Source organism: Dermochelys coriacea, chromosome 1 (genome assembly GCF_009764565.3).
Source record: "Dermochelys coriacea isolate rDerCor1 chromosome 1, rDerCor1.pri.v4, whole genome shotgun sequence".
Lineage (NCBI taxonomy): Eukaryota > Metazoa > Chordata > Testudines > Dermochelyidae > Dermochelys > Dermochelys coriacea.
Genome location: NC_050068.2, coordinates 202,494,516 through 202,519,296, shown reverse-complemented (window position 1 = coordinate 202,519,296; position 24,781 = coordinate 202,494,516). Strand labels below are relative to the sequence as shown.

At 46.2% G+C, this 24,781-nt stretch overlaps 1 protein-coding gene across 6 annotated transcripts in view; it reads left to right on the top strand.

Moving 5' to 3' along the window:
- LOC119843404 (limbic system associated membrane protein) overlaps positions 1-24,781 on the top strand; it is a 1,338,056-nt gene that overhangs the window by 1,070,469 nt on the left and 242,806 nt on the right. For all 6 annotated transcript variants that reach the window (XM_043512189.1, XM_043512203.1, XM_038372675.2 and 3 more), the window contains one exon: positions 22,256-22,488. In XM_043512189.1, the coding sequence (XP_043368124.1) occupies positions 22,256-22,488 (233 nt within the window). The remainder of the gene's footprint in view (positions 1-22,255; positions 22,489-24,781) is intronic.

Below are 24,781 nucleotides of genomic sequence, written 5' to 3'. Positions count from 1 at the left end.
TCCCAATGTTTCACAATGTGGTAGGCATGTCGGGTAAATGACACGTCTGGTTTCTGAGATAGGAAGTGGTACCTGGAGAAGGATTGCTAGGGTTTGTTGGTATATTCTGCTGAGCCTTTGCCTTCTCCATCTCCAGTGCATGCTTCCTCTCTTTTTCCTTCTCCTCCACATGCTTCCTCTCTTTTTCCTTCTCCTCCAGTTCTTTGTCCTTGGCCTCCAGTTCTTTGGTCCTTGGCCTCCATTGCTCTCCTGTGGGCAGCCGCTTGGTGTTGTTCTGCCTCTTTTGCTGCCTCCCTGTCTTTGTCCTTTGCCTCCATTTCTCTCCGCATGAGTTCTATCTGTCTTTCATGTTCCTTTTGTTTTTCCTCAGCCTCAAATCTGGCTAATTCCAGCTTTTGTTGAATTGTGGAGTCTGTCATCCTAACCTCTCTGTTTTTAACTAACTTACACCCGAGAGTTAGACAGAAAAACAAAACAAAAAAACTTGGCTTGTAAAATTTTGCTGTGCTGAATATGATACCTATATTCTCTGATAGTGATTGTCAACCTACAAAGAAATCCTAAAAAAACCCCTAACACCTTTGGCTCCAGGCAAATAGGCAGAAAACCCCTCTAGTTGCTCTTAGGAAAAAAAAAAAACTTCAGGTCTGTGAAGACTTGTGAATTTCCCTGCAGGAGGTTAACTATCCTGCCTTTAGGTAGAGAAAACTCCAGCTCACAAAAGGCAATTCCCTTTTGTCTCTGCTCTGGCCACAAAGCAGAGAAAAAAAAACCACCTCTAACTGTTTTCAGTTTAACCTGCTTTCCAGCAGCCCAAAGGAAAAAAAACATTTCCTTTTCAAATCTGTGCTTCTGGTTCAAAAAAATCTCAAAATGATTTCAAGTTGATCCCACCGTTCTGCCACCATGTCAAGGTTCCTTCCCCACTCTGAACTCTAGGGTACAGATGTGGGGACCTGCATGAAAACCTCCTAAGCTTACTTTTACTAGCTTAGGTTAAAACTTCCCCAAGGTACAAACTATTGTACCCTTTGCCCTTGGACTTCCACTGCCACCACCAAACGTCTGGGTTTATTTTTTTGAGAAAGAGTTATTTGGAAACGTCTTTCCCCCCAAATCCTCACCAAAACCTTGCATCCCCCTCCTTGGGGAAGGCTTGATAAAAATCCTTACCAATTTGCATAGGTTACCAAAGACCCAAACCCTTGGATCTTAAGAACAATGAAAAAAATATTCAATTTCTTAGAAGAAGAATTTGTAAAATCAGGATGGCAAATACCTTACAGGGTAATTAGATTCAAAACAGAGAATCCCTCTAGGCAAAACCTTAAGTTACAAGAAAGACACAAAGACAAGAATATTCATTCTATTCAGCACAGTCTAATTTCTCAGCCATTTAAAGAAATCATAATCTAACGCATATCTAGCTAGATTACTTACTAAGTTCTAAGACTCCATTCCTGTTCTGTCCCCAGCAAAAGCATCACACAAACAGACAGACCCTTTGTTTCTCCCTCCCTCCAGCTTTGAAAGTATCTTGTCTCCTCATTGGTCATTGTGGTCAGGTGCCAGCGAGGTTATCCTAGCTTCTTAACCCTTTACAGGTGAAAGGGTTTTTCTTCTGGCCAGGAGGGATTTTAAAGGTATTTACGCTTCCCTTTATATTTATGACAAAGAACTACACCCACGGTCACCTCCATGGGGTTTCCCTGAACCTCTATCTCCACTGGGATGGTGAGGTAATGACTCACGGTCCCATGCACACACGTCACTGCTATGCGTTTGGCTTGTAGCAGCTGACTATTTTTTACCAACTTACCCGATACAAGGGTGATAGCACTCCCAGAGTCCACAAGCGCTGTAGTCTCTGCTCCATTTATCCTCACTGGCCTGGTGTAATTATGCGGGGCTAATGCAACCCCCACGAGGTGGATAAGGGAGCATGGGACCTCCCAGTCCCCCAAATTACATTGCATAGGCTCCTCGGTGCTGGGACACTGTGCTGCTATGTGTGCCCACTCCCCACATGCATAACATCTATAATTGCTTTTAATCACTCCCCTATCCCTAGGGTTAGGGGGTTTAATCCAGGGGTTCCCCCCACTCAGGCCAATCCCTTCCTTCTGGGGTCCCCGCTGGTTTTCAGCCCCCCCTTCTTCCACCTAGGACTCCCCGGGGGTTTGGCTGCCCAACCTTCCAGGGTTGGGGTCGGGTGCTTGCTTCGAAAGGGGCCTTCCTTGGGTAGTCAGGTCAGTTCTCTGGCTGTCATCTGTCTTTCTACCAGTGTGATCATCTCATCGTATGTGGATGGATCGTTCTGGCCTACCTATTTGCAGAGATCTGGTGGCAGTCCCTGCATGTAATGGTCTATGACCAGGGTCTCCAAAATCTCCTCCGGGCTGCACACCTTGGGCTGTAACCACTTCCATGCGAGGTGTATGAGGTCGAATAGCTGGGACCTCAGGGGTTTGTTCTCCTGGTATTTCCACTCACAGAACCTCTGGGCCCTTACCGCTGCCGTTACCCCTGATTGTGCTAGAGTCTCTGCCTTCAGATGGGTATAGTCAGTGGCATCCATGGCCATCAAGTCAAAGTAGGCCTTCTGGGCCTCTCCACACAAAAAAGGGGCGAGAATGCTGGCCCACTGCTCCTGGGTCCATGCCTCACGCTGAGCAGTCCTTTCGAATGAGAGGAGATATGCCTCTACGTCATCTCCTGATGTCATCTTTGGCAGACAACCAGTGGCCATCAGGGTTCGCGTCCCATCGGACCCCCGGGCCTGGGTGGTGAGGATCTTCAGCTGATCCACCACCTCTCTCAAGAGGGTACGATCTTGGGTCTCCTGGCTCATCAATAATTGATTGGTTTCCTGCTGTAGCCGCATAGACTCTTGTTGCACCATTGCCTGAACCCGGGTGGCCTCCTGCTGGGCTGCCGTGGCTTGTACCGAAGCTCTTACCACCTCCTCCATTGTGGTATAAAGCAAACAAACAAAAACCAAAACAAAAAAAAATCCAAAACCCCAGTGCACTTTTTTTTTTTAAACCTCTTTCTTCTGCCACGCGGTGAACGAAATCCCACTTTTGACACCAGTTGTGACAAAGCTCTGTCCTTGCCCCCGTGGGTCCTGCAATTCCTGGTGGATTTTGCGAGCCTCAGAGGCTCACTATGATCCTCCACATAACCCTTCTTTCTCTAGAGACAAGGGTCACAGTCTACTGAGCCATTTTCACCATAAGCCAGCGAGGGAGGTGAGGAGAAGTTATCCTTCCTTGCACAGTCTCTGTTGTCTCCCAGTCTCAGTGATTAAACAGGGGGCAAAGGTGGGGTGGGGGGGAAGCCCAGGCCCACCCTCTGCTCCAGGCTCCAGCCCAGGGACCCTAATAGTATCAGCTATGGTAGCTGGTCTTTTAGAAACATGACATGTACAATTCCCTGGGCTACTTCCCCCACAGCAGCCCTCACTTCCTCAAGCTCCATTTCCCCTTACCTCAGGGCCTCCTTCCTTGTGCCTGATATGGTGTGTACTACTCAGCCTTTCCAACAGCGCAACTTCCTCCCACAGCTCTTGACATGCACACCCACCTGACTGACTGGGAGGCTTTTAACTAGTTTCAGCCAGCCCCTGATTGGCTTCAGGTGTCCCAATCAACCTAGCCTTCTCCCTGCCTTCTGGAAAGTTCTTAATTGGCCCCAGGTGTCTTAATTGACCTGGAGCAGCTGCCATTTCACTTATCCTGGTACCAGGGATTTGTTTAGCCTGGAGCTAATATATCTATCTCCCACTACTCTTCCATAGCCATCTGGCCTTGCCCCCTCACAATATTTAATATTTGTAAGCTTTCCTTATGTGCTGATCCCCCTCCAGCCCCTTGATGATTTTTTGTCACTTGCCTGTGAACTCCCTCCAATTTGTCCATATCTCTCTGGCAACAAGGCACCCTGAATGGAATGCGTCATGCCAGGTGTGCTAGATATTCTGTGGCAATCATTATGGGTGGAATAAAAAAGAAGCAGAACAGCTGAAAGTGAATCTGCCTCTTGGTCTCTTCTCTGAGAGTGTCGCTTGAGGATGGTATTTCAGGACTAGCCTTAGATGTGGAAATGAGTGCGTGTTGGTCCCTCAGAAGCAGTTCTATGCTTTCAAGTGTGAGAGAGATGGAGGGAGATAGGGAGGCTTTAGCTCCTCAAAGGCTATGTCTGCACTCAACATTTTCCTTTAAACTTCCCGCTGTTACTCCCACCAGTGCAGCTCAACCACTTGGTAGCGATGATGGACGCTCTGGTGTGGACAGGAAGGTCACATTTTCACCAGAGCATAATCTCTGCACTCGTTCCCGCTCTTGCCAATGCAACAGTGGGAAATGTAAAGGATAAAGGCCAATGGTATATAATAACATAAGGTTGCTAGCACATCGGAGAGATACCTGTCCCTGGTTGGGACGCAATAAACAAGTATATGCAGTCGGGATATGGCCCACTTCCCATGCATATCCAAGACCTGCCCCTCAGATCTTGCCTGCAGGCCAGTGAATACAAATCGATCAGTGGCTAGATGGATATATTTTGAAGGGAGAATGGTAATGGTGAGGTACAGGAGCTTCATTCAGTACCTTTCACATTTTCAGATGCTGCCCAAAGGGTACAGAATAGGATTTTCTTTCTCCTTGGTGCCTCCCCTCATCTTTTCTAGGGGAATGTACTGATTCTCCATGTTTGAGATTTCTCTCACTTTTCAACTGGAGCAGAAGGTACGAGCTAGAGTGTGAGTTAGCTACAGTCTCCAAAATAGAAATGACTCTCACAAGAATTGAATGGTGTATATCCAAGATTTCTGAAGAAACCTTTTCTCATAATTCCAAAATGAGAGCACATCTTTCACTGGGTGGCAAGATATTTTAAACTGTTATTTTACACTTTATAAATTTGCACATAACTCATAATTAACCCGTGGAACTCACAGCCACAAGATTTCACTGAGGCCAAGAGCTTAAAAGGATTTTTAAAAAACATGAGATATTTATGTGGATAATAAGTACCTCCACTGTTCCATTAGATAGAATAACACTTAAGAGGGATGTAAATCCTCACAGTTCAGAGGATAAATCAAGTACTAACTGCTGGGGCTAGATTAATAGATGTTAAGGGCAGAAGGAACCATTAGATCATCTAGATGATAAAGATAAAGAAACATCTCCTATGGGCAGGTTATTCTATAATTGTCCATTTGGGAGGTTCTTATACTGTTCTGTGCAGTATTGGGCACTGATCACAGTTGGATGCAGGATACTGGATTCTACTGGATCCAGGGTGGCAACTGCTGTTTCTATTCAGATTTGCTAATCCAGAGTTTGTGGTGTTTGGATCCAGGGATTTGGTTCCTCCAAACACTCTTATAAAACACAGGTCCACACAGAGGGACTACATACCATTCTGCACTCGCCAGTCCACTGCCAGCTGGTGTCAGTTATCAGCTTCTTAAAAAAACTACACCCTCTGCCTTTGATAATGAAGATTCTTCATTCGTTGAGTCTCTTAATTTTCCTGCACATTTCCATTAATCTGCCCCTTTCTCAATCCACAGAGTTTACATGTGACTTCCTGCAAATTGATCCCCAGGTCTTGCTGATTCAGTGAAACCCATTGCCAACACACTGGGCACACAGCCCATGCCAGGCGGAACCATGCTGCATATAAGGGCATAAATTGGATAAGAATACCATATGGCAAAGCGGTATAGTATCCTGCCTCTGGTGTCAGTAAGTGATGTTTCAGAGGAAGGTGGAACCACAGTATAATTTACTTGGGCTATTGTGCAATGCTGCACCTATATGTGTGAGAGTGAATTCCTTCCTGAACCCCCTTCTCTTCCCTACATATACAGCAAATCAAATAACATCCCAAAGCCATAAAGCCAGCTTTAATTATGTATATGTTAGCCTGAGTTTATAGCCCCCTTCCCTTTGTAAACCACTGTGGGAAAGCACTGGTTTCAATGCTGTGACTATTTAGTCCATCCTCAATTAGTTAATTTCTGATTCTGTCCCTTGCCATGCTGACATCCTCCTTGACTGATCCCTCCAGGTTCATTTTCGGTGGGCAGGGGGAAGGGTAGAGAACTTTGAAGTTCCCTTTTTCATCTCCCACTCTCTCGTTTTCATTCTCTCTCTTGCTCTAGTCCTGTCTCTGTCTCACCCTCAATCCGTTTCTTTTCTTTTCCCTCTGCCTCTTTCAGCATTCTCCTTTGCATTACTTAATCTGTGGCTTTATTTCTCCAGTAGCTGCACTCTCTTCCTTGATGCTTCTCGCCAGCTCTTGCCGATCATCCCCCCTCCCTCCTGTGATGTAGCACTGTCTTTCCCCATCTGTCTGACTGTCTTTCTTCTTTTTATCTGGGTGTAGCGGCTCCAGATGCTGTAATGCTCTGATACAGCGTGGAACATTTCAGATTGCCTCTGTGGGCTGGATAATTACCAGACACAGAGTAGTCACATGGGCCTTCCAGACAAACTGATCACTCTTCCTCTCCCACTGCCATAAGAGGAGGCGATGTACCAGAAATGCATTTCTTCTTTAAAAAAGTCTTGAGGAAAAGTTTGGAAGCATTCAGGGTGGCAACCTCCTGGTGCTCTCTGATTATGATAATATGACAAATGCCTCGACTTTGGGAAATTAAGCAGGTGCCTCCTGTACTAAAGAATAGGAGAAAGGAAGAGAAATAAGGAAGGTGCAGCAATCCATCTTTCTGCCTGTCTGAGGTTGTTCTAGGGCTCTTGTCCCTATATCAATGCTTCTCCTGGACAAAAATTAAACTCTGCCATTCTTTAGCAGCAGTCAGGTGGCCTCAAATGCTTTCAGACTCTTTTTGCTCAGTTTCTAAGTATCGTTGCCTTTCAACGGGACTTAGGCTCCTAAGGGACTTATGGGTTTTTGAACATGTCCACTTTTATCCTCATTAAATATATAGGTGAAGGGGCCCATCATTCTGAGAAAGTGCAATCAAGTGATGTACTAATGCATCTCACTCCCATCTTGCAGCACCCCCTGCTATTCCCATCCTGGGCTCCTGACACAGCTCTGCCAGTTCAACTCACCCTCCAATCATTCTGATCAAAATCAGAGTCAGTTTTCTGGCTGGACTGAAAAGGGAAATTGATGAGTTCTCAACTGACCCAAAAGAGAGGAAGGAATTGATAGTCTGCTTCCACAGAGAGCTCATCATTCCTGCTTCCTGCCTGTTCTATGAGCAAGATCCTGACTCAAGCTATCAAGGCGCTTGGCAGCTCTGTAAACAACAGCCAGGTTGAGATTATGCAAGGTAGCAGCAATCCATCCTGTGGAGCCACAGAGATAGTGACTCAGGCTGTTACAGCAGGGGAACATGCTGCATCTCAAAGGAGAACAGAACTGATCCTCTGTTTCCTGAATGGGGTGTCTGCTGGGAGGAGGTTGATGGGATCTCACTGTCTTTCCCCTGCCTGGTGGGGTTAGGGGAAGAGATCCTGCCTTTGCTGGATCACTCAAATAGATCCTGGTCTGAAATCTGATTTACACACAAAAGTTGTACCACTTTAACTATACCAGTATGGTGAAAGCAGTACAACCCTTAGTGCAGGCCCAGTTATATTGGTATAAAGGCGGTCATACCGGGATAGTAATTCTCATACAGGAAGGGTAATAATCTGTATCTTCATGCTGATATAACTGCATCTACACTAGGGGTTGGACTGGTGTAATTATTCTTTGGTAAAGAAATCACACCCCTAACCAAAATAGTTATACTGGTACAAATTCAGTGTGTAGACCAGGCCTGGCTCTGTCAGTGAGAGGCACTGGGGTGACGTTTTACAGAGCACTGACTTCTGGCTGGGGAACGGAATTCCCCGGCATGTTACTATCAGTGTGTATCACATGTGCCAGGCTACTGGTTGGTTCCTAGAATAAGGACCTCACAACACTGGCAGCCACGTTCACTCAGCCTTGCCAGCCCCAAATGCTCAAAAATCATGAGTCAGGCTCACCAAAAATCATGAGATAGTCTTTAAAATCATGAGATTATGTAAAAATAATAGACTAGGTGTTCTTTTTATTTTCCCTCTGCTTTTTGAGTCTTCCGGGGTCACTGAGGTCACATTTTAAAGCTTTCTCAACAGCCATGAGAGCTGGAAACTTACTTTTTCTTTAAGAATGAAGGCTGAAATCATCACATATCAACTTGAGTCCAGGAGCTGGGGCTTTAAGGAAAATCATAGAATCATAGAATCATAGAATATCAGGGTTGGAAGGGACCCCAGAAGGTCATCTAGTCCAACCCCCTGCTCAAAGCAGGACCAAGTCCCAGTTAAATCATCCTAGCCAGGGCTTTGTCAAGCCTGACCTTAAAAACCTCTAAGGAAGGAGATTCTACCACCTCCCTAGGTAACGCATTCCAGTGTTTCACCACCCTCTTAGTGAAAAAGTTTTTCCTAATATCCAATCTAAACCTCCCCCATTGCAACTTGAGACCATTACTCCTCGTTCTGTCATCTGCTACCATTGAGAACAGTCTAGAGCCATCCTCTTTGAAACCCCCTTTCAGGTAGTTGAAAGCAGCTATCAAATCCCCCCTCATTCTTCTCTTCTGCAGACTAAACAATCCCAGCTCCCTCAGCCTCTCCTCATAAGTCATGTGCTCTAGACCCCTAATCATTTTGTTGCCCTTCGCTGTACTCTTTCCAATTTATCCACATCCTTCTTGTAGTGTGGGGCCCAAAACTGGACACAGTACTCCAGATGAGGCCTCACCAGTGTCGAATAGAGGGGAACGATCACGTCCCTCGATCTGCTCGCTATGCCCCTACTTATACATCCCAAAATGCCATTGGCCTTCTTGGCAACAAGGGCACACTGCTGACTCATATCCAGCTTCTCGTCCACTGTCACCCCTAGGTCCTTTTCCGCAGAACTGCTGCCGAGCCATTCGGTCCCTAGTCTGTAGCGGTGCATTGGATTCTTCCATCCTAAGTGCAGGACCCTGCACTTATCCTTATTGAACCTCATTAGATTTCTTTTGGCCCAATCTTCCAATTTGTCTAGGTCCTTCTGTATCCTATCCCTCCCCTCCAGCGTATCTACCACTCCTCCCAGTTTAGTATCATCCGCAAATTTGCTGAGAGTGCAATCCACACCATCCTCCAGATCATTTATCATTTAATCATAATTATCATGAGACTCATGACTTGCTGAGAGTGTAAATTAAGCACATGCTTAAGTGCTTTGCTGATTCAAGGCCTTGATGACAGTTAATGACAGTGTCAGTGATAGGATACTCATCCCCTTAAAAAGGCTGTGTCTTAATGAGGGTGTATTCAACTTCAACTGCATGCAGCACCTTCTGCTGGGCAAGTCTGGGATTACAGTAACTGCAAATTGCCCATAACCAGCAATTCTACATTAATCTCTTTGACACCTACCTCCTGCTGGGAGGGACTGGGACTGGAGTTGCACCAGCACTTTGCACCATCACTCTTACCCCATTCCTTACAGTGACTCTGCCTGGCAGAGACTGGGGCTGGAGTAGCTATGAGTTTCCAACAACCAATCTGTTACAGCCTGAGCATTCCCTACAGCACCTTCTGCTGGGAGAGGTTAGGACTAGAATGTTATGCAGTATGTTCACAGTTCTCTCTTCATGAGTATATAATGGAATAAAAAACAAGGGTGAATGCAAACTAAGCTGGTTCATTCTTGCTACTGTTCCCAGTTAACTGTTGCTGTAGCTGAGTCCATGCTTACTAGGGTGACCAGATAGCAAATGTGAAAAGTCAAGGTGTGGTGGGGGGGATAATAGGTGCCTATATAAGAAAAAAACCTCAAATATCAGGACTGTCCCTATAAAATCAGGACATCTGGTCACCCTAATGTTTACCAGGCAGGGAAGGGCTGAGCAGAACGGGAAGACAAGACAAAACAAACTTAGTGTGATGTGCTCTGGGGTTTTCATCACAGGGCCTCTGGGACCATTGTATCTAACAACCACATTCTCCGTCCAGGATCACACTTCGCAACACACTGGAGAATTTAACTGGCCCATTTGGTGCACATGACCAGGAGTCAGTGTTGTTTTGCATTGAATAAGTAGCATTTGATTCCATTTTCTTTTCTGTCTTGTCATGTTACTCTTGAAGTAGAGGGCAGCAGGGGAAGTTGTTAGCTAAATCCTGCAGACGCACATGATTACAGGAAGCTCCTCACTGCTTGCAGTAGCACGGCTCTTATGAGAAAGCAAGCTTTGTGTGGACATTTCAGCCACGGCAGGCTTTGATGCTGTCCAAAGAAGGCAGACGGCATTTCTGATAAGAATGCAGTAGGCTGGATTTGAAATATTTAATTTTACCTTCTGCCCCTATTTATTTTCTGCAAGGAGCTGAGTTTTGTCATGTTCCATAGAGGCAGTGTTATAACGGGGTAATCAAAGGGTGAATGGGGCAAAGGGGAACATGGGACTGGGAGTGACGCTGACCTATCTCTACAAAGCCCTTTGAGATCAGTGGATGGAAAATGTCAGCTAAGGCCACAAGAATTTTTCTTATAACTGAAGCAAGAGATGTGGTTTCATGGTAAACCAACACAGTGTATTTCATTTAAACAGACAGGTCCCAGTCCTGCAGTCTTGACACAGGCAAACTCCATTTGAAGTCAGTGAGAGTTTTGTCAGTGTAAGAACTGCAGGATTTTGGCTCATTTATGTTATTTATTTAGATTTAAAATAATGAAAGGACCTGATTCAAGGCTCTAGGCATCCTACCACATCACTGATCATACAATAAAATCCCAGCAGCATCAAATAATCATTTCAACAGAAACTCAGCCACCAGCCAGCCACCTGCAAAGAATTCTTTCTTACTCTCCATTGTTGTGGGACATGTACCCTCTTCAAAAAATCCTGTAAATTTATGCTGAATAGTGGCCCCTACAGGCAGTAGAAAAAAGTGCTTCAGCCACCCTCTTAGTAGTCCAAACCCACAATTGCTTAGCCTCACTGTTCACATACAGGAGAGGAAGCACTCACAGATACAGTCCCCAAAATGGCTCCACCTTGCCCATCCCACAGTCATATAGTTTAAGGCCAAAAGGGAATGCCCAGATCTTGTCATCTGACCTCCTGTATATCACAGGCCACCAACACTTCCCAGCCCCCCCCCCCCCCAAACAATTAGACCAAAGCGATACAGCCCACCGGAGACTAGACTATTGTGTGCCACGTGCAGAGAATTGGAGGGACTGAGGTGCACCAATGTTCAAGCCCCCCCACAGGCAAATCATTAAGTGAGATATACCCAGATAATCTTAGCAAGTGGCCTGCACCCACATGCTGCAGAGGAAGGTGAATTCCCCCCCAACGCTGCAAGGCCTCTGCCAGTCCGGCTTAGGGGGAAATTCCTCCTATCTCCACATAGGGCGATCGGTTAGACCCTGCACATGTGAGCAAGAACCAGCCAGCCAAGCCCCTGAGAGAGAAACTGCTCGGTGCCACCTCAGAGCCCTGCCCCACCCTACCCAGCTTCCCAGCTCTAGGTATGGCCATCTTCCAGGAAATGGGAGGCGAGCACTTCACTGCTGTTCTGGCTGTGGCTGATGATGAATTGGGTCTTGATAGCCTGTCACTGGTTTCCATCCAAATAACCCTTCTCGACAGCGCGCCCGTCTGTAGGGTGGGGAGGGAGATCTGGGGACAAGAGTTGTGGGAGCAACAGAAACAACATAAACTGCTACAAGTGTTTCAACAACATACTGGGAAATGAATACGCTGCATGCAGTCATCTCTACGGGAAGAAAGGCAGAGTGGAGAAATGATGAGGAACAATGATAGGGCTGGAGTGAGGAGAAAGAGAAGGGTTGGGGGAAGGGAATGCAACCTATGTGATTATAATTCACCATCTGAGGAGATGCCCAGTGATTCATAGCTAGACCCCAGGGATCCATCAGCTTCTGATCAGACCCCTATGCTCTGTTCAGCGAGAGAGGGGGCTGTGTCTGCCAGTGTGAGGACACAGCAGTGTCACACCCCGTTGTGAGATCTTTTAAGGCCCACATTTCCTGTCATAATTAGAGGAAGGCCCAGACTGGAATGCCTCAAACATTGAGAGGTTCAGATAAAATGGGAGCCTGATCTGAACCCCACCCTTATGCTGGGTTTAAATGAAACTCTGATTGAGGTAGACTTGCAAAATCACCTCTGGTTTGCCCGTTGTCTGTTAATTACATAGATGAGTGGTGGAGGGATGAAGAGCAGCAGCAGGAGCTGCTGCTGCCACGGAATTAATTCCAAATCCAGCTGGGATTTTTAATACAGGGGTTCTCAAACACTCTCTCTCTTCTGCGTGCTGTAAAAATTACACCCCACCCCCCACTTCCCTTGCTCGTGCTGAAAACCAGAAGCAATAAGATGAAATAGAAATGGGTGAGCACCAGGGAGCCACAGAAGGAAACGAAAGACCCAGTTTTTTGGGGACCCCAGATATGAAAGTGCTCAAACAGGAAGCAAGGTGAGAAATAAACTGACATAGGATTGAAAAGCGGCTCTCATTTGGAGGAACAATCTAGATTTTCAAGGGACTGTCCCACATCATTCTTGTGAGTAGTTCAGATGTAATTTAGGCAGAGGCAAGGTGAACTCATGAATTGTTTCGGACAGGGGCATGCTGTTGTCTATTTTGTTCAGTTTATTCGGGTTCTTGTGCTGCCCTCTTGAGCACTTGGCTGGGTTATGCTGGGATGGCCGTGTGATTTGGGCTGGAGCATACTGGCGTGGTGATGTGACTTCATCACCTGGGGATTCAGTAACAGTATCATGATAGGACATTGTGACACTTCCTCCCCCCCCCAGCAACAGATCCTGAAATGTGGGGACCTTAATCTCATGAGTGTTAATTACAGATTTTGCTTTCCTAATGAGCACCATATTATGGAACTGGTACAGACAGTGCAGATAAATATCTGAAGTAAATAACTAATGAGTACATCATCCTCTTGAAACACGAGGTGGGCGGCATTCAGGCCTTCTGTGTTAGATGAGTGTGAGCAAGAGCTAGCTTTAGAAATACACTGTGTTTACCTCATACAGTGGCACATTCAATATAGTTTCCCTAAAATACCCTTCCTGCGGCATTTAACTTAGATGATAACATTTTGCACTTACTGTATGGACAACAGTCCTAATTGAAGGTCTCAAAGCACTTTACAAACACTTATGAATATATTGCCACTTCCTACAAAGTCATTCTCCTCATTTTACAAATGAGAAACTGAGTCACAGAGAGGAGAAAAGACAATCGGTGTAACCTGTAAAGTTCTAACTCTTCCTTTTCTCTAATCTCTAGGCTAGTTACTGCATGGATATTAAATACCATGTAAGTACTGAAATTACATCTGTGGCAAGTTAAAAATTGATCCAATAGCTAAGTATCTTATTATATGCCTGCCAGTCTCCAGTGAATTTGCTTGTATGTGGTCTAGGTGGCTTAGGGCGATTGGTTGTAGGATGTAGAGACATTCTCTTCTAAGTCTTTGGTTTAAATTTGTTCTAAGATTGATAGTAAACAAAAGTCATTGCCATCTAATGGCTCTGTGATTGCCTACATGATGATGGGGAAGAAACAGTTTCCAAGAAACTGCCTCCAGTATTGATTGGCAGCATGAGCAGTGGCCAACGATTGAATGGGCCAGTTGCAGACCAACTTTACAGGCCCGTGGCTAGCTTCAGGTCATTATTGACATGTGCTCTGGGGTTGTGTAGAGGATTCTTTTTCCAAGGCTGCCCAACCAAGAACATTTTGGAAAGTAAAACCAAAAAGGATGTATTGCAACTAATCAGTGTGACGGGTTGGACCCCGCACCCCTTTCTGGGATGCCACCGGATGTGCTGGGGTCCCACTGAGCTTGCCTGTCCCACCAGCCTGGGTCCCCCGACTCTGTGCTGCAGTGTCAGGCTCTCAAGCCCCTGTCCAGCATACACACAGGTAGGGACACACCTAGCTGTAGAATCATACATAGTCTGTGATCAGCTCTGTGTGGGAGGGCTCAGCTAGGGAAATGCCCAGCTCTCCTGAGCACATACCCTCTCAAGCGTAAACGCAAAATTATATCATCTCGCACTGTATAGAGATCTACATAGCATAAGCTCATAAAAATCGCCCCCTCCCTCAGTGTGGAGGGAGATATGCACAGCTCTTTGCCTCCCCCGCCCATTAATTCCTTTGTTGCTTCAGGTACTTTCAGCAGTCTTCCTTCTTGGGCGGGGAGGCAATGGAGAAGAGCCCTGATTGACTCACTTCCCAGCCTTAAGTAGGATTTACATAAGGCGGGAATCCTTTGTTTCCAGTGGAAAAATACCAGCCTTGTCCAAGGTGGTACTCCATACCAGGTGACATCATCACATGATCCTGCAGTGTCAAAGCAACATCCAAGGAAGCTTCTCAGGAGAGTGGGAGATAAAGTTATATTGTCCTTCTTAAATGGCCCATTGCGGCTGATTGCCTACTGTGTGGTGGGCTTTCCTCCAAGTACACACACAGTTGTAATTGTTACATAGTCAATATTCCTAACTTCAGGTACAGAAATGAGACATGAATACAAATTGGATAATCACATTCAGCAAATCATAACCTTTCCAATGATACTTTACATGACCCATCCTGCATACAATATATCTTAGTTATGCCATATTCATATTTTCACAATATTTCTGTGAAGAATATGGAGCATAGCATCACAATCAGTATGTGTTAAATTAAGGGGACAATAATGTTTTCAATACATATAATCAGAAACTTCAATTGTAATTGTGATAATGCCCATTGATTAACAGACATTAACAGTGGTTTAATATCTAATAGATGCCACACTGCAGTTGCTGTTCAAATATTAGTTAATATGCCAGTTAATATTCTATTAGTATTGAATTAACACTTCTGACACTCTGAGCATCATCACATAAATCCTTATTAATGTGTATTCAATAAGGCTGGATGATCCATACGGCAGATAGATAGGTGCATGTGTGTACGTGTATGCATGCACCAAGATACCTAACCTACTTTGATATATGTTCTGAGAGAACCAGGACTTGGAATTTCCACATTGGTACATGGATTTTCTCTGACAGTTTTAGAGGAACAGGTACGCCAGAGAGAGTAGCTCAAATCCATTTCACTTACTCATCCCATTTCTCTCTCTCTTTTTTTTTTAAATTTTGTTAGCACTGTCCATTACAGGGGAGCCTGCAAGGTTATTAGAACCTAGCAAGTGACCTGCCTTGACCACTGTGCTCCACTGATGATCTGACCCCTGGGTGTCACCAGTGCAGGATATGCTGTGATATACAAATTTTAATTTCCCAGGGGCAGCATTTCTTATGGCAACTGGCAAGTTTCTTCTGTTCTTCCTTAACACATGGCTGGACCTAGCTGTCTAGCTGCCCTTGCTTGGCTGAAGACGTTTGTCTTCAGTGACAGGTAAAAGCCACGGTGCATTCTGTGCTCACCTGGGACCAAGCCTATATTCCCCTGGAATGGATTTGTGGAACATACTCACTCCTCCCTCACTGCTGCTCAGTCTTCTGTCACTAGTCTGGGGTGTCACCTTGTGGTGGAATGGCTGCTGTGGCAATTAAAGGGCAGTATACATATCCTTCTAGTGGTAGCAAGCCTTGGCAGATAAAGCTAAACATTGGGGTAGGGCTGAACATCCTACACTGGTGAAGAAGTTAAGAGGCATTAGGGAAGCAAGGATGGCCTCATGGTTAAAGCTTATCCCTGGAAGTTAGAAGACTTGGGTTTTACTCCTGGCTTGGCTACTGATCAGCAGTTTGATGCTGGGGAAGTCACCTAGGGCCAGATTTTGGGGAAAGGACTTTTGTGCTGCAATGCTAAGTGTCACGGAACTGAACTTGGAAGAACCTTCAAAATCACATGGACAACACTGTAATCCACAAAGCTGAGTTAAGTGCATAGGGTCCTTATACAGTGAGGGGAGAGAGGTGCCTAAAAATATAATCCACAAAAGCCAATGTGCTAGGTGGGGAGCTGCCTAAGCTAGCCAATGGGAGATGTCGACTTGAAGATTTTGTCGTAGGTCCTGCCCCCTCAAGGAGATAGGTACATATGTCCCGGGTGCAGGAGCACCTATCTCTGCTATTGATCCCTGAATAGGAACCAGCCGCCTGCAGTCAGATGTCTTAAGCACCTCAACTGGTTCTTGCGGGAATGAGTTAGGTGCCTGCCTTGCTCCACACAAGATGACCAATGGTGGTGCTGGTGCCCACCTCATAACTTGTATCTAAGTAGGTAGAGCACACAACTGGGATGTGGGAGACCCAGGATTAATCCCCCCCCTCTCTGCCTCAGGGGAGGAAAGGATTTGCACAAGGGTCTCCCACCTCTCAGAGTTCTGGGATATTCATATGTAGAGCTCCCTCAGTCTCTCCTGTTGAAGCTGTTTCCCTGTGGATAATTAATGAAAGAGCGACAGGAGAGTGGGTGCCCCAGTCGCCAGGCTACAGAGTCAGTTTCTCTCTCACTCCATGGCCCAGTGACTATTTAAGCCTCTGACCATGTTTATGGGATTAAGGCCTGCATGCAATTTCGGCAGCTGAATGCCTATCTTCCTTCAGGTTTCAGAGTAGCAGCCGTGTTAGTCTGTATTCGCAAAAAGAAAAGGAGTACTTGTGGCACCTTAGAGACTAACAAATTTATTAGAGCATAAGCTTTCGTGAGCTACAGCTCACTTCATCGGATGCATTTGGTGGAAAAAACAGAGGAGAGATTTATATACACACACACAGAGAACATGAAACAATGGGTTTATCATACACACTGTAAGAAGAGCGATCACTTAAGATAAACCATCACCAACAGCGGGGGGGGGGGGAAGGAGGAAAACCTTTCATGGTGACAAGCAAGGTAGGCTAATTCCAGCAGTTAACAAGAATATCAGAGGAACAGTGGGGGGTGGGGTGGGAGGGAGAAATACCATGGGGAAATAGTTTTACTTTGTGTAATGACTCATCCATTCCCAGTCTCTATTCAAGCCTAAGTTAATTGTATCCAGTTTGCAAATTAATTCCAATTCAGCAGTCTCTTCCTGAGGAAACTAGAGTCCATTGGTGATCTTCCTAAAAACACCATCCTAGCCACTATGGATGTAGAAGCCCTCTACACCAACATTCCACACAAAGATGGACTACAAGCCGTCAGGAACAGTATCCCCGATACTGTCACGGCTAACCTGGTGGCTGAACTTTGTGACTTTGTCCTCACCCATAACTATTTCACATTTGGTGACAATGTATACCTTCAAATCCGCGGCACTGCGATGGGTACCCGCATGGCCCCACAGTATGCCAACATTTTTATGGCTGACTTAGAACAACGCTTCCTCAACTCTCATCCCCTAATGCCCCTACTCTACTTGCGCTACATTGATGACATCTTCATCATCTGAACCCATGGAAAAGAAGCTCTTGAGGAATTTCACCATGATTTCAACAATTTCCATCCCACCATCAACCTCAGCCTGGACCAGTCCACACAAGAGATCCACTTCCTGGACACTACGGTGCTAATAAGCGATGGTCACATAAACACCACCCTGTATCGGAAACCTACTGACCGCTATTCCTGCCTACATGCCTCTAGATTTCATCCAGATCATACCACTCGATCTATTGTCTACAGCCAAGCGCTACGATATAACCGCATTTGCTCCAACCCCTCAGACAGAGACAAACACCTACAAGATCTCTATCATGCATTCCTACAACTACAATACCCACCTGCTGAAGTGAAGAAACAGATTGACAGAGCCAGAAGAGTACCCAGAAGTCACCTACTACAGGACAGGCCCAACAAAGAAAACAACAGAACGCCACTAGCCATCACCTTCAGCCCCCAACTAAAACCTCTCCAACGCATCATCAAGGATCTACAACCTATCCTGAAGGACGACCCATCACTCTCACAGATCTTGGGAGACAGACCAGTCCTTGCTTACAGACAGCCCCCCAATCTGAAGCAAATACTCACCAGCAACCACACACCACACAACAGAACCACTAACCCAGGAACCTATCCTTGCAACAAAGCCCGTTGCCAACTCTGTCCACATATCTATTCAGGGGATACCATCATAGGGCCTAATCACATCAGCCACACTATCAGAGGCTCGTTCACCTGCGCATCTACCAAAGGGATATATGCCATCATGTGCCAGCAATGCCCCTCTGCCATGTACATTGGCCAAACTGGACAGTCTCTACGTAAAAGAATGAATGGACACAAATCAGACGTCAAGAATTATAACATTCAAAAACCAGTTGGAGAACACTTCAATCTCTCTGGTCACTCGATCACAGACCTAAGAGTTTCAGAGTAGCAGCCGTGTTAGTCTGTATTCGCAAAAAGAAAAGGAGTACTTGTGGCACCTTAGAGACTAACAAATTTATTAGAGCATAAGCTTTCGTGAGCTACAGCTCACTTCATCGGATGCATTTGACCTAAGAGTGGCTATACTTCAACAAAAAAGCTTCAAAAACAGACTCCAACGAGAGACTGCTGAATTGGAATTAATTTGCAAACTGGATACAATTAACTTAGGCTTGAATAGAGACTGGGAATGGATGAGTCATTACACAAAGTAAAACTATTTCCCCATGGTATTTCTCCCTCCCACCCCACCCCCCACTGTTCCTCTGATATTCTTGTTAACTGCTGGAATTAGCCTACCTTGCTTGTCACCATGAAAGGTTTTCCTCCTTTTCTCCCCCTGCTGCTGGTGATGGCTTATCTTAAGTGATCACTCTCCTTACAGTGTGTATGATAAACCCATTGTTTCATGTTCTCTGTGTGTGTGTATATAAATCTCTCCTCTGTTTTTTCCACCAAATGCATCCGATGAAGTGAGCTGTAGCTTATGCTCTAATAAATTTGTTAGTCTCTAAGGTGCCACAAGTACTCCTTTTCTTTTATCTTCCTTCAGTTCATGAATTGTTCTGAGGTCCAGACACCTAGAGGGAGGCAACAGTGTGCATGTCCCAGGATCTAAAACTTAGGCACCCAGGGATTTTTAACAGTGCAAAGTTAGGCTCTAGGTGAGTTTAGGTGCCTACACGGTTAAGCAGCAGCCAAGTGGGAGTTTCAGAATCACAGTGGTGCCAAGCACAGGAACTTAGGTGTCTAACTCTGGAGTTTAGGTGCCTACGTTGTTTTGTGGGTCACACCCGTGGTGCCTAAAGATGCAGCTAGGAACAGTGGGATTTTCAAAAGCATCTAAGTGACGTAGGCACCTAACTCCCATTGTCTTCGATGTCAGCATTCACCTACACAGGTGCTTTTGAAAATCCCATTAGGTGCCCATCTGCACTTTAGGCTTCAAATTAGGCAACTCTGGACCTTAGACTCTCTGTGATAATAATACTGATTTATTGCACCACTGGACAGGAAGGCAACTTTCATGAATGTGAATGCAGCATTTTGAGATCCTCGGGTGGAAGGCATTAGAGATGGGCAGAGGGTCACCAATAGTGTGATGTGTTACCAGCTCTCAGTCTTAGCGCCTTCCTCAGATCGTTGCTTTCTGCTCCTGTCACTAGGATTACAGTCTGAGGTGGCACCATTCATTGACATCGCGTGCTTTGAAGCTGCCTGATCCACTGCCCAGATTGCTAAACACAAATGACCCCAGCGTGATTCCTCTCCCTGGCCCTCTTTCTTAGTGAAGAGGAAGATTTTAAAACAAAAACAATTCCAGCTGTAAACTCGCCTCAGGGGAAACGTGCATCTGGACAGAAGAACCAGCTCGGACTTGGGCGAGTGAAGCCTCACTGGCCTGTCTTAGCTGAAAGTCAGTTACACAGGCTGGAGTCTTTGGGCTGCACCCTCCAGGCAAATGTTAATCAAGCTCCTAGCTTGACCAGTAGCATGGTGTCGCCACACAGCATGGCATTTCTACTGCCCGGAACTGACCCCAGAACAACTCAGAAAGCATCTGTGGGCATGTTTGCTAGAGAGGAGTGCTGGATATGGGTGGAGTCACATAGCTGTGAATGGCTGCCTCAGCATAATCTGAATGAACCGCGTTCAAGTGGAGGAACTTGGAAAATGTCTGATCCTTCCTAAGAGGCTGTTTGAAAACCTACTGTCAAATATTTGTCTTATCGTTCAGCAACAATCTTCGGCCTCTCTCTTTCTCTCTTCAGTACAACATCTGTGTGAATAGTGCTAATGAGAAGTGCTGGCCTCTTTGAATTCCCACAGATGGGGGTGGAGCTGTGAGAGGTGGTGATGTGACAGCCTCGGAGATTGAACTCCTTTAAATGTCCACAGAATGGGCACAGCCTGGACAGCTTCAGGGCAAGCGTCCACCCATTGCTCCATCCATGTGTGTCTCAGCTCCATAGTCGTGGGAACTAGGAGGGTGGGGGGTGTAGAGCACCCCCCCCATTTATGTGCGGGGTCCCGGCCCCGTGGTCCCCTACTCTACCCATGCCTGGGACTCCGCTCCCAGATCTGAGCTGTCAGAGTGCTGCCATTCCCTACCACTATTTGGAGGTTTCCTGTTAAATTCGGAGATAGTGGAACCTACGAGGTGACTTATACAGGGTCTAGATGAGGGGCCTCAGCTGTCCTTCTGCTATTCGTTGTGCTTTAAGAGCTTTATTTTCAACGTATATGGAAAGTTGAAGTGTCTTACAGCTATAAACCTGCTCCCTCTAATATGCAAGTTGACTGGTGATTTTGGAAAGAGGACTTTTCCTCTCAAAAGCTGAAGTGGCAGCTCAGGCCCAAACCTGCATGTGGGGCCCCAGCTGCAGGACGCACACCCAAGGCTTTGTTCCTGGCCCCGCACCCAGGGTACTGGCTGCCACCAGCCCCGCACTCAGGGCTCTGTTCCTAGCTCCGCACCTGAGGTACCAACTACAAGACCCGCACCTGGGGTTCTGCTCCCACCCCCAGCTGTGGTCTCAGCCTCAGCATCCTTACCTCTGTCCAGTCCCCCCCGTGGCCTGGAGCCAGCTCTAGGGGATGGGGGGACATGGACAGAGATAAGGGGGGTGCCAGGCAAAAAGTTTGGGGACCACTGGCTTTCAGCACCCCCACTGGAACGATTTTTAAAGCACCACTGCTCAGCTCTTCCCTGGAGGAGATCCCTGTGAGGAAAGAGAGGGGAGTTCAGTCCCTAGATCCCATTCAGTCTCAGCTGAGACTGATCGTCAATACATGCCATCCGTCTGTTTCTTTCAAATGGTCAGTGCTCAGAGGGTTGAGATGGGTATTTGTACAGAGCCAGTGGATTTGACTGTGCTGGCTCCTCTACCATCTATAAAATAATGAAATCACTGTAATGTAGCTGCAAGGGCTGTCAATCCGTCCTCCCACCTGCAGACCCCTGCTGCTATTGGCAGCTGGGACTAGGGCCATGACAGGTGGTGAGCCAATACTGTCGCTCCTCTGTGTACCATACCCACCTGCCCTCCACCCTCCCCTCACTTGCTCACCTGCCACGTGGCATTATAAGGACACACAGCAATTGTCATGGGGGGTGGCAGTGACATCCCTGCAGGCTTTCTCTATCGTTGGTGTAGCACACATCCGTGGCATATATATCCGCATGAACGGGACATCTAGTCTTCCACAAAGTCTTTTCCGTCAGGGCGATGTAAGGGAGCGGGTGGAACATAACCCTGGGGGCACAAAAGTTGGGGGATGGAGGAGGTAGATCACATGATGCAGCAGCTGTTCTCGGCACAACAAACCCAATTCTCAGTTCTGACCTCTCACCACCCCCAGGCTGAAAGGGGGCTGGGAATATTGAGTCTGTTGTGTATTCAGTCTTCGGGGGGGGCGGCACGTGAAGGAGAGCTCAACAGTCTTCAGCTCCGTCTGCCCACTGACAGGATCAAAGGGAAGCTGGAGGCCAGGATGCAAGCCCTAGAGGCCCTCAGAATGCCCCTTTGGGTGTGAAAAGCCCCTACGAAAGGAGTGAGATAGCAGGGCCCAGACAACTCATGCCTCCTCACGTCTCCTTTGTGCCATGATCATTTCATATTTGTAAAGCATGTTAGTAATGTGGCTGATGTAAAAAGTGGTGGTGATGCTGATGCTGAGAGACTGTTGGCAGGCCTGGAGCATGTTGCAGAATCCCATGGAATGCCGGAAAAAGGGAGGAGCCAAAGTGGAGTCTTAGCTGATACCCCAATCTCTGTTCTCACCCTCAACAGGTGTTATGTAGAAGACAGAAGCTCCAAAGTGGCCTGGTTAAACCGTTCTGGCATCATTTTTGCTGGACAGGACAAGTGGTCCCTGGACCCTCGGGTAGAACTGGAGAAACGAACCCCTCTGGAATACAGCCTCCGGATCCAGAAAGTGGACGTCTATGATGAGGGGTCCTATACATGCTCAGTGCAGACTCAGCATCACCCCAGGACTTCCCAGGTTTATTTGATTGTGCAAGGTAAGAAACAAGAACTGGGAGTGGGCAAAGAGTGGAGGTGAAGGTCATTTCTTTCTGGGGAATCTGTGTTGTAAATGGCTGGAGGAAAGCATACAGACACCAGTGACCCAGTGAACTGTAGAACAAGCAATATAGGCTGTCTGTGGGCAATTCCTTTAGTTCACACCACATCTCTAGTGTCATCTTCCACTGTGATACCCTTGACCTAACACTGCCTTGCTTACAAGGGCTTGACACAGCAGAGAATGTTGATGACACTGGAGCTGTTCCACTGCACTCTAGGGCTGGCCCTGGCTGTACTGACACGTAGGCAAATACTTTTGTTTTTATACCTCTCGCCAGAGAGGTAACATACTAGCTGCCTCATCTCTTCTTCGCCTCTTTCCCCAGGTCATCTTCATCACTTTGCCTTCCCCTTTCCATTCCCCACTCTGCACAAGGGTGGAAAATTTGTGTTTTGACCAATACCTTGTACTTTGGGGATTCACCCTTAGAGGGTTGTGGCTAAATGTCTCCTCCTGATAGTGGACACACCTTCCAGAGTCATGGCCCCTGTGAAACATGGTGTCTGATGTGACTGCCAATCCAATTGAAGGCCACCTGTTTCTCAGCTACCAGTCTACTAAGGATCATGGAGAATCAGATCCCAGGTGGCCCAAATCGGTATTACACATACATACAATCCCTCTTAAATATATATAAGGTGGAGCATGGCTTAATTACATACTACAGACATGTTCAGATTTTGCATTATCATTCAGACAGCAGTTGGCTATTTCTTCAAATTTACTAGTAACCCAAAAGGCTGTTGATTTTATTTTGAGATTCAAAAGAAGACATTTCTGAAAAGCTCCAGCCTCTCTTTCTGTGTTGGTGGCACCTGGCAGATGCAGTGCTAATGAGGACATAGAACATGTACCTGCAGTGTATAGTTTGTATGTGTATTCTGATGTGATATTTTACAGGTGAATTGTGTGAGTCAAATAGCATGTGACATGTGCAGGCACACACACAGACTCCCTCCCACACATACACACACACACACACTGTGGTTTTCAAGACTTTTGTGACTGTTTATTGGAAGACAGTGTGTACAAAGTGCAAGTTGCAAAGCCAAGATGTAGCCTGGCTCATCATTCTCTATAACTGCTAGGGTAGGGCAAAACTAACAAGCTGTAATTTTTTTTATTGCTGGTGAAATCAAATAACAAGCAATTTCCATTTACCCATCAAGAAAAATACAGGCACAAATGAATTTTAGAGACAGGAACATGTATTTTTAATTTTGATCATGCAGATTAAAGATGGGCACACAGAATAAAGTTGAGATCCAGAACTCTGTTTCCCCTTGAATTTGTCTGTGCTGTCTGTGAATTGTTCTAATGCCACCTAAATGCATGATTCAGGCCCAGTGCAAGTTGACAATGCAGCCATGCATATTTATTATTAGCAACTCTTGCAGTTTGATCACAAGTCTCATGATGTGTGTCACATACTGTCACATACTGTGGTGCAATCGAGGCCATTGAGGTGTTGTGTCACCATCAGCTGTGTAACCCTGGGTGCCTTAAATGCTCTGCTGCTGTGGCTCACAGCCCGGACATCAATAGCCAGCAGACAAGCATGCCGTATCCTGAGTGCCTGTGTGCTTTGCAGCTCTGGTTCAGCATTCTGATTCCAGCAGCCTGCTTGTTACACCCCAGCCACACTCTGGCCTCCACCAGCCTTGGTTATACTTGGCAAGATGACCCCAACAATCCCCAGTCCTGAATTTTCCCAAAACCATGTGCTCTGTAATGTCCAGCCCTTTCCTGGACCATTCAGGGAGATAATAGGGTTTGTTTGCTTCTTTAAAAAGAGAAAATGCACAGCTTATCACTTCAACTGGAGTTACCTATCACCTGAATTCACACACAGCACTGGGTTGGTTTTGATTAAAAGTAAAACAAGTTGTTTGATTAACAAAAGGAGATAGGATTTTAAGTGAGTCCAGGATGAAGGATAGAGTTGGAAATGGTTACAAGAAAATCAGAGTGAAAAACGCTTACTATAGGCTAAGACTTAACAAAACTACAGTCTTGGTTCAAAGTAAGATTCTTATCATGCTATCTTCTAGCAAGATAGCTGATCACCCCATTGGTCGGGATCTCCCACAAAGTCCAAAGTACTCGGTTTCTTTGTCTTCGTAGGAGAAAGAGAAGTGAGTGTCATCAGCCCATTTGAAACACTTTGCACTGTCTCAGATCAGCTGCACTTTGTATTTGTTATTAAAGACATTTCTGTTGACATGGAA